Raw genomic sequence first — 11198 nt, 5'->3', positions numbered from 1 at the left:
ATTAGACCACCTCATTTGTCTTCTGAGTAAAGTACTTGTGGTAAATGTTAAAGAGTAAATATTTTAACAGGCTGATTTCTGCATGTTGACACCATCAACACACAGTTTATGACTCCTGGAGTTTTAAATGAAGTTTGCATAAGTTTTTCATTTAACAGTTACTAGTAAAAAGAGAAACGAGCATTGATGCTCTGTTTTGTTTTCCATCTACGGCATGTTTTTTATTCACTTTATTTTATTCTTCATTTGTTTTTAATGAGTTTGTTTTATCCCATATTGTTCCTCTGTAGAACATTCACGGTCACAAAGGTCCAATCACAGCGGTATCATTCGCCCCTGATGGCCGTTATCTGGCAACCTACTCCAGCGCTGACAGCCATATCTCCTTCTGGCAGGTAAGACTCACCCATACAGACACATACAAACTATCTTAATGCAATCCTTCTGAAGTCGTTAACTATTTTGTGGTAAGACTGTATAGAGTCAGATTTACAAAGGTGAGTTTGTTTCTGATGTAATAAACATGGACTTGGGTTTGTGGTTTGATATGAACTTCCAGTATATTTAAAGCAGATTTAAAGCTTTATGTGAAGGGCAACCTTTTTTGCACATTTCCACCCTTGTCTTTTTATTCAAGCAAAAAAACGTTACACAAAACTAAAGAAATAGATTAGATAAAATAGATAAAAGAAAGGATGTGGTTTATGCAGTGCAAGAAATTAGACTGACCCTTTGTGCAGCTTTTTGCTTTTAAAAAAGTTTATTCTATGAGACAAGAGAATAACTTATTTCTAAATTAATATTTATATTATAAATCGGGGGGGAAAACAATAGCTAAGGATTTCTTTAGTATATATACAGTGGAATAAATGCTGAGCCCTCCTTTAGACTCCTCCCTGCAGGTATCTTAAAGTTTACATGAAATCTGCCAAGTGTAAAGAGCTATCAGTTTATCAGCATGCAAACAGCTTCAGATTTCACTTCTTTTCAGACAAACCAGTGGTGGATTTGAACAAATTAAAAAATACTGTCCAGTTGGCTGCTTTCAGTCATGACTGTTCTGTACAGTGGGTTAAAAACATAAAAAACTGAATTTAGATATTTTCATTTACATGTTTACTTTTAATTCCACTGTATCTACACAAACTAAAAAATTAACTTGAAAATAAAAGTCTTAACACATAAAGCATCTGAATAAACTATAACAAACTCAGATAACTGATCAGGCTCCTCTTATCTTCTTCCAGGAACCGTTATTTTGAGTGAAAGGTCTTTACGACCTCTGACACAGATGTCTCCACACACACACACACACACACACACACACACACACACACACACACGCACACACACACACGTTAATGGCATTACTGTAAGCATAAACCACTGTAAGCGCGCCGGCAAGACGGCTGCTGTGGTAATGAGCTGGCAGACGCTCTGTCGGGGCGTGTGTGTGTGTGTGTGTGTGTGTGTGTGTGTGAGGCAGTGTAGTCTTGGTTTCCACTCGCTGTGTATTTCCTACATAGACACACTCTGGGGTTAAACTCCAGGTTTTCCCTCTGAGACGTCTTCACAGGGTTCAGCAGAAACTGATGATCATCGGATGTTCAATAACTAATTTTTGTCAAAATGAGGGAGGAGATATCAGCTCTCAGTAGAAAGAGAAGGCAGTGTTTCCTACACAGACTTCACATGAGCGCATGAGTGGGACGTTCAGGTTTATTAATGGCTGTCTGAGAATGACACCATTCCCTTGCTTTTATTTTGAAAATTCAGGCAATACTGACCAGCTAGCCCAGCTCTTCCTGCCTTATGTTTTATCAGTTACCTGCTGCTCCATAAAATCGTTCTTTAAATTGTATTTAACCAGAAAGTGATACTTGAATAATACGCAGAAAACCAAGACTATGACAAAAAAGGCTCACAGAAATAGTTATAAAGTGGGTTTTCATTTTCCAGAAATGAAACTGTGAGATCAAAAATCTCTTTTAAAAGAGTACCCATGGATGAAGGTGGACCAATCCAGTCTACTGTGGATGGCTTTGCAAACTGCAAAAGTTGTTATTCAGAAAAGTCATTAATGATTCCATCTCACCAATAGCTGCATTTGCACTTATGTTAAAAACAAAGATAGCTTACTACCCATTGGTTTTACTGATTTGGCCCATCTGAGATCAACTTGTGGTGGTATGTATGTTCCCCAGGAACTAAAATTAATTTAACATACCTGACCTGCTCCAATACTGAAAAAACATCCATACAGCCAAACTTCAAACCTCCCAGGCTGGCTGAGCAATAAACTGGTTAAAATCCTCCAGGTTGCTAGTGACCTGTTTAGTGTTTGGGAAGTGCAAGTATCATAGTGATTCTCCCTGTTTTAGTCCACCAACTTTACTTTATCCAAGAAACTTGAATTGAAAGCATCTTCTAGCTTCTAGTTTATAAAACTCTGCTTGTTTAGCACATTGCTAAAAATGAAACTTAACCCTAAATTGGTCACCTATGAACACCTGGCAAATGTTAAAAGGCTTTGATTGATAGATAAGGTGAATGTGTGGCTTCATGTGTTGTTGGTCCTCCTCAGATGAACACCAGTCTGCTGGGCAGCATCGGAATGCTGAACTCTGCTCCTCAGCTTCGCTGCATCAAGACGTACCAGGTTCCTCCGGTCCAGCCGGCCTCCCCAGGCTCCCAGAACCACCTGAAGCTTGCCCGTCTCATCTGGACGTCCAACCGCAATGTCATCCTGATGGCCCATGATGGCAAGGAGCATCGCTTCATGGTCTAAATCCAAGCTGTATTTACTTCTGACAGACCTGGGCCTGGTAGGAGGTTTTTCCTTTGAAGCAGACTCTAGAAAGCTACACTCTGGATTTATTTGGTGGTAATTTTGGTATTTGCAGTTCAGATGATATTTTAGTGGCCAAGTCTTAGAGTTAAGAGATTCGAAGTATGATCAAAACTAATAGTTGAGGTCAAAATCTGAAGGAATGATAAAAGCCCAGCTCAGGCCCAGGTTTGGACCAGATTCATGTTCTCATTTTATCTCCTGCAGTAATCATTGTAAGGAAAGTGACTGTGTGATATCTTTATAGGCCGTGATAGAAGCCTTGTTTACATGATTTGCATTGATGTATTTTTAATCATTTACTTTGCCATTCCTATTTATTTGCCGTTGATGCTGGATGTCACAGACCCTCCAAACCTTTGCTGTTAATTTAAGTCTCCTTTTTCATTTTTTTTTTTTTTCATTTTATTTCAGTTCCAGTAATTGGATCACTTGATTAATAAATGTTTTCTATGTATGGGAGGTATTTACTTTGGTGATTAAACTTTGATTAAAATGTGTATTTTGGGGGGTAGAAAATGGTGAAAGGAATTAGTTTGACCTCTGGCCTTAGGTACGCTCCGACCTCTGTAAGACCAGTACATGCATTTCACCTTTCAAGCTGCACAAATGTGCGTGTGCACATGTGAGTATTTTTGTGACACCTTGGAAGCTTTTGAAACCTCTCTGGCTTCACACAGAAGTGTTTGTGTGTGTGTCTGCACCCAAGTGTATTTTCACTGTTAAACACACATTCTCACTTCAGACTGCTCGTCCTGAAAGTCCCATTAAAGTTTTGGAGGTTGGAGGTGTAGCTGCTCTTACGGCAGATATGTAAAAGGAGACAAATTAATGCTATTTTGGTCACCTTTAAATTTAAATTAAGTTAGATACATCATCAGTGGTTACCAGTAATGGGGGGTTTTTTTTAATGGGAAAGCTCAGTTTAGCTCCCAATGTTTGGTCATTTTTAAGAAAAAAAATCATATTTCTTGTGTTTGTTAATTTCACTTGTCGCATGAACGTTTACCCCTCGTTTTGTATGTCAACTGGTTCGTAGCTGGCTGATCCTCAGCCTTCAGCACCTTCATAAAGCAAAATATTCACTTTTTGGTCTAAAATATCTAATGAAATACTTCTATTTCCACCTCTTCATATTATTTTTTATTCTTCCAGTGAAATCATTCCTATCACTTCCACAAAGTTTCTCTGGACTTTGTTTCTCTTTTCAAAGGCTAAAAATTCTGGAGGTTAATACATTTAAAACAAAAGTTAAAAAAAAAAACTCCTTTTTTCCCACTGGATTGTTTCTTTGCAGAGGACAACACTGTATATTTGGCAGTTGCACGTGAAATCGTCATCGTCCTCTTCTTGCAATTCACATCTGACTTTTGAAATATATCTATGACTATAAATGTGTCCATATTCAGCCAACATATCCTCAGAGCCATTGTGCAATGTATGTAGGCTGTTCATGTTGTATAGTGATCTGAGCATCTGTCCTGTTTTGTATGTATTGTGGCTAATGTGGCGAATTTCCACTTTTCCAGTTCACAATTTCCAGTCCATTTTCAAGCCTCTGCCAGCAGTTTTTTTTTTTGTTTTGTTTTTTTAAACCACAAATCACTTATTTTGGAAAATGTGCTTTTCCTATTGGTTAACAAGAAGGACCAAATTTATTTAGCATAAGTTAAAAGAGCCAAAATGGAAAAGTCGTCTTATGACACTAAAAATACATGATGCAGAGATACATTTATATTTAAAATGCTGCTATCATTCTAGATTTACCTTGTTTGCCCCAAGCCAAGTACAACCATCACCTCTTAGGAGGAAGATGATGAAATTTAACAATAGCAAACTAGCAGAAGTTGCACATTCTGCAGAGGGATAAACAAACTCTACAGTGTTGGTACATGATTACATCGATGTTAGGGGTGCTTAGAGATGCAACAAAGGACATTTCCAACGGCAAAATTTTACCATCAGGTTTTTGAGCTCTGTTCTTTGTGGTTGATGACACATTTTTGCACATTATTACTTTAAAAAAAAATTTAACTGTTTTAGTACTCAGAGTTTTATTCAGAAAGTGAATTCTATCTATATATAAATATATGCAAATATATTTATAGTGTTTTCTGTCAGTTGTACTGGGCTTAGATTTTTGTGACTCTTGCAAAATGCTCAAACTTGCTTTGCTTCTAATTTCTCCCCTCGTCATTCTCCTCTCTCCAGCTCCTGTCAGTTTCATTAGTGCAGTCAGAAAGCTTCTAACACCGATACACACCTGTAAACCCGGGCGTGTCAAAGCTTTTCACAAGTTCCTCCAGCATTTCGTCAGACGGCTTCTTTTTGAAAACACGCACACACAAACAGTCCACCAGGTCCTGACAGCTTTGAGATCTTAATCTTTCGTTTTCTCCAGCACACTTAACAGTTTGAAAAAATATGTTTTTGGCAGCCTCTCGAGGGAGGAAGGGTGAGGAAAAATGAAGGAGGCAGAGAGGAAGAGCTGAGGAGTAAATAACAAGTGAGGAAGATCTGGTCATCCAGCCAGAAAAAGAGGTTCTGCTGTGAAGGTAGTGAACCAAAATGGTTAGAACCTACTGGGGATTTTTCTTTTTTAAACACACGAGGTACATTTGCTGGAAATATCCAAACTGGAGATGGTAAAACTCATCTTTAACCAGCTGTTTACAACAAAGTGAAGCAGTCTTGTTACTTTAATATAGAAACTCTCCCATTTTCTGCTTATATTTTCTTCTTCTTGTACAGCCGAACACCTGCTTTCTTACTTGCAGTCTACACTAAACGAAATCTGTGTTTCTTACTCATTTTAGTTTGATTGTATTTATTGTTTACAGAGTGTTTAAGAGTGTGTGATGTATTGCATGTATGAGCTTAACGTGACGTAACAGAACAGGTTGATTCTACTGTGCATCCTATAAATCTGCTGTGTAAAACTGTTGTCATCATGTCCAATAAAGATGAAAATGTGACTGTGGTGGTCAAATGATGCATCTGTTTTATTCTCTACACTCTGATCTTTCTTTCCAAATGATCATGGCAACTTTTATTAACCAAAAGCTCCTGACATGTTATTAGGGAAAGACTTAATGATGGAGTCATCCATCTTTCACGTATACTTATCAGGGTCGGGGACTGGAGCCTACAGGTTTGCTTGCATTTCTGTTCATATTACCACACACCTCTGATTAAAACACCTTTAAAAATTACTATGTTTTATATTTTATATTTCTCTCTATCTGCTCCTTTGAAAAACTTGATTATTAACAAAAATTTCCACCAGAACCCGTCAGAATCACCAGATATACAGGACTGTACAAGTCTTGAAGTAGGCCTCATTTCTTTATATTTTGCTTTCAAGAAGCAATTTTTAAAGTGGTCTTCAGCAATAATTCTTTCTGAATGTCTGGAGGCTTTTCTTTTGGACATTGCTATCATCTTCACTCATTTTCAGTTGAGTCCTTGTATTTGACCATTTTCAGAGAAATGTCTGTTTTTAGTTGTTTGTCCAGCCACTTATCACTGACCTATGAATCATATTCAAGTATAAAAAGTTGTTCAACCGGAGGGATAAACCAATGTTGTGTCTAACAGACAACTTGGCAAATAATCAATTTCCAATTGTACCTTTAGACACTTTGTTACTAGCAGCCTGTCAGTAAAACACATAATTTGTGCAAATGGTAACAGCTTGAGAAGCATAAAATTGTATTTTTGCACCATTAAGGTGATTCTCAAAAAGCTATTACCCAAAAACTTAATCTGGACAAGTGAAGGATGAGAGGAATGGCAAAAAACCCCTAAAAAATCTACCTGCAGCAAGTCATTGTTTGGAGCAACACTTCAGCCAGTGTTGTTGGGGATTTTATCAAAACCTGATGGAATTACAAATGTGGAAAAGTACTCTCAGACTTGTATGAACCGTAATAGCTAAGCATCTCGGCCCGTATCCCTAAAGAATCTTTGTGCAAAAAGTGGCTCCTAGCGGCCAAATTCTAAGAAAATTCTCAGAGTCATGACGTTTTCTTAGAATTTCCCCTAAAAGTGACATGACAATCCCAGTTAATATAAAAGCTATTCCTCAAGATTCCTAGTGCTTAAAAGGGCTCCTAAGGCGAGATCTGCTAAGAGCAGGGAAGAGGACTTTTAGTGGCTTAGGAGTTCCCCTAAGCAGCTGCACAAAATGGCCAACAGAAGAGGCAGGAGAGATGTCCTGCAAACACTGGATGACAGGGAATTATTGAGACGCTACAGATTGGATCGTGCAGGAATCATGTTTGTGGTGGATCTCCTTAGAGATGCAATTACTTCACCAACTCGACGCCACAACGCTATTACACCAGAGACGAAAGTAATCACAACCCTGAGGTATTTGGCAACCGGGAAAATGCAACAATGCAGCAGTGATGACTTGGGTCTGCAATCACAGACATTGCTAAAAGCTGAGCCGTGTTACCCTCGTTAAGACCACACTGGACTTGTAACGTTGTGATTTCTACTTCATTAAGGACAGCCTCTTGAGATAGGCCATCTTGTTTTCAACGGGGTCCATATGGGAGTGAAAGTACAAAATATGCCAGCTAGGATATTAATATGAGCAAATAAGACACAAATCATTATTTGAACAGGGTGTAATGAGTTTAAGTTTTCACATATTTTAGATTCTAATGGCTATAACCCCTACAGCTTACTATTCATTTTCCAGATATTTTCTTGAATGTGAAATATTATTTACAATTACAGTCAGCATAAGATTAGATTATATAATATGTTTATTGATTTGAGGGTACATCCTTTGCTCATTATCACCAAAAGCTCATTTCCATCAAACTTGTAGGATCAACCAATCACGGCTTTTGAAATGATGACTCATACCTAGCAACGGGGTCAACCACACCTCCTCACTAAGATAGGATTTCCCATCCATTCCTTGCTCAGAGTTCACTGAAAATGTTCTGGAATCACTTCTAAGCTAAAACTCCTGGCAAGGAATTTTTAGGTTAAGTTAGGAGCTCTCTGAGAGGATTCTCAGAATCTTTAGGGATACGGGCCCAGAGGTTTATCCACAATATACAACCAGAGGAAGCTGCTTCCCTCTCAGCTTATGCAGCTCCACCATTAGTTTATGGGACACACAAGCAGAGTTAAGCCTGCTTCAAGAGACAATAACCAGTTGTAGCCACAAGATGGCAGCATTTTACAGGATGGATGCAAAAAACACTGATTTTAAAGTGAAAATGTATAGCTGTAAGATGCAGAATATTTGCTTTACAGTAATCGACACATATGGTCAGCTAGCTTTAACTTACTTAGGCTACATATCTGCCACTTGTGGGGTTTTCTAAGGTTAAGCAGAGTCCCTTTAACTTAATGTAATATATATAAATTAATATTCATCTTTGCATTAAAGATACTGAAATATTTATGCATCTTGTCTCTTTCTGTCATTAAGCAAATTTAATTTAATGAGGAGGTGAACACACATACACACACCATGATGAGCTCAGGGAAGACCTGCCTAACAAGTTTCTGATCACAGAGAAGCAGATCGATCTCCCTCTGATCTCTGACAGTTTCTGTTTCCATCTTTTGGACTTCCAAACTCTTTTTTTTTTTCATCTCATCTACACTAAAAACATGAAGTCTGTTCATAATTTAAACGTGAAAAATGATTAAAGTTGAAGTTCTGCTTGTAAAAGTTAAGCGTGTGCTCAATAATTCACTTTTAACTATTAAAAATGAACAGAGAGACAGTAAAAACTGAAATCAAATGAGCTTTCTCTCTTTTACCTTTGTTGTTGCTTAAAACACTTATAAGTGTTTTTGCAGAAAATGCGAATTAAATCTTAAAACTTTCTTTAAGGGATTTAGGCAAAATGTCCAATAACCACTTGCAAGGTAAATGGTTATATGCTTTTGAGGAATTGGCTGTTTTGTTTTGTTTATTTGTCTGAAATAATTCAACCTGGAAAATAATTATAAAGGAGGATCACTGATTTGATGTTTTTATTTTATAAAGTTAGGAACTTGTAGTTCTTCACATGGGTCAATAACACCACATAGAGAGCTAGAACCACTATGAAACATTTAGAAATGCTACACAGAGATATACAACCACCACAAAGGCACCCAGAAGTACCACAGAGACTTGAGACCCCAAAAAGAGATTTGGAAACCACCACTTAGAATGATTATTTAGACATTTAGAACCACCACAAAGACTCAAGGTTAGGTTATATGCAATAGTGCATAACTAGAGCCTCACGGACTAAGATATCACAATATTCTGTATAAAATATGGACATCCTGTCTGTGTGTTTCTCCCTCTGGTCATTTCTCAGGCTATAGATCAAACCTCCAGGTGGCTTTGACCTTTGACCTTGAGTCCTTCATCAGAAACCCGACCATTTATCACATAGCGTCTTTCTTTGCTCCTCCTTCCCTGGTTTCTCACTCCAACTGTCTGATCAGTTTCTTACTGAACACAATGTATTGATGGTATTGATCAGGAGCGTGTCTATTTAGGGGATGAAAAACAGCTCAGGAAGAAGAGATTCCTCATCAACCATACAGACTTAAAACCTAAAATAAATAAATGAAGCAGACCACCTGTTAGCCAGTGTTTGGATAAAATTTCGCATTTGTTTCCACAGCAGGATCAGAAAGATTCCTGATTGGACGTCAAAGTTAGTCCACTTCTCTTAAAAGCTCACGATTATTGTCAGCCCCAAGCTACTAGCTACTTGTTTCTCAAGTTGGTTTATGTCTGGGCTTTGACTTAGCCACTCCAAAAACTTCATTTTGTTTTAATTTTTTGAGGTGGACCTGCTGGTGTGTTTTGGATCATCGTCCTGCTTCATAACCCAAGTGAGATCCAGCTTCAGGGCAGAATTCATGTTTCCAGGACTCGAAGCAGCAAAGTAGCCCCAGAACATCACACTACCGGGACCATGTTTGACTGTTGATAGTGTTCTTTTATTTACATTTTAAGTTTAAATTCAATTAGTTTTATTTTATTAGACCAATACTTGGGAAAAAGTCCTACTGTCCACTTACTTACCAAGAGCAGCAGGAGGTTCAGTTTCTTTGGTCTCCTTGATTTTTTTCATTGATCTGCTTGGGCGAGGCAGCCGACCAAAACTCTTCATCTTCATACCCTCTAATACTCCCTCTCCTCTGCCTCTTTTCCTCCTTTTCCTTTGTTCCACCCCTCTGAAGAAAACTTATCCTCTTATTAAATATAATCACGGAGTCAAAAACAAATCTGAATATTCTCCCCATCTGTCGTCTTATCTCCTTAGTTTTTTTTTAAGTTGTTGTGGATATGAAAGTTTTGTCAAGATCAGAAAAAAATCATGTATTTATCCATTATTGATGTTCCCAAAAGTTTCTGTGATTTTACTGTGAGTGAGTATCTTTTTTTTTCTTTCTCAAGATAAAAAGATTATCAAAAGATCTGCGGTGGGGTTGAATCGATACGATCTCACAGCTGGATGGGAGAGCGTTTGAGGGGAGAAATACAGAAAAAAACTCTTCATCTGCAAGTGGTTTGCAGGGACCCGACTGCTTGATTTAGCCCAGATACAAATACACTATCACTGCAGTTTTTTTTAAAGAGAAAAGTTTTCAAAGTTGTTTTTTAATTTGAGGAACTTCATAGTTTTGTAAGATGGAGCCCAGCAGCAGCTTCTACTGCCTCACAGCTTTTAGTTTCATTAAAAATGTGGAAGTAAAACACAGTTCAAACACCTGTACTGCTGTTGGATTTGAAACTCATCAGTGTAGCAGCTGTGCAGATTTCAGGGAGTCTGTAGTCTTTAATAAGATTAGAAACAAGTATCAAAGTTCAAGTATCTCAAGTAAAAGTACTTCTTATACAGAATCCTAAACCTTATTACAATTGCTGATTCATTAGTATTGCAGCCAGATATTACTTTATTGACTTATATACTACTGGGTAGCTTTAACCATAATAATAAAGTAATATTTACTAGATTTATGTTTTTAAATCTCCAAAAATAATAAAATATATGCAATGCAGAGTGCAATAACATGAGGAAGAAGAAAGAGAGGGACAGCTCAGGTTTGGAGATAAAGTTAGAGAAACAAGGCTGAGATGATCTGAATGCAGAGGAGGGACAGTGGATATACTGGACAAAGGATGCTGATGATGGAGCTTCGAGAAAGAAGGAAGAGAGGAGCACTGCAGAGAAGATGAGAAGATGAAGGAGGACGTGAAGAGGTGACGGTTATTGTGACAGAGTAGGATAATCCGCTGTGGCGACCCCTGAAAGGAGCGGCCGAAAGAAAAAGTGAGTAAAATTATATTTATATAGCACCTTTAAAG

At 37.8% G+C, this 11198-nt stretch overlaps 1 protein-coding gene across 3 annotated transcripts in view; it reads left to right on the top strand.

The window, feature by feature from the left end:
* Positions 1-5837, top strand: part of wdr7 (WD repeat domain 7) — a 101430-nt gene extending 95593 nt beyond the window's left edge. For all 3 annotated transcript variants that reach the window (XM_026174508.1, XM_026174507.1, XM_026174509.1), the window contains 2 exons: positions 291-395; positions 2585-5837. In XM_026174508.1, the coding sequence (XP_026030293.1) occupies positions 291-395; positions 2585-2788 (309 nt within the window). In that variant the 3' untranslated portion in view covers positions 2789-5837. The remainder of the gene's footprint in view (positions 1-290; positions 396-2584) is intronic.
* The last annotated feature ends 5361 nt before the right edge of the window (positions 5838-11198 follow it).

This window comes from Astatotilapia calliptera, chromosome 7 (assembly GCF_900246225.1).
Source record: "Astatotilapia calliptera chromosome 7, fAstCal1.2, whole genome shotgun sequence".
In the NCBI taxonomy this organism is placed as follows: Eukaryota; Metazoa; Chordata; class Actinopteri; order Cichliformes; family Cichlidae; genus Astatotilapia; species Astatotilapia calliptera.
The sequence above is the reverse complement of the archived record's forward strand: the minus strand, read 5'-3'. Positions and strand labels throughout refer to the sequence as shown.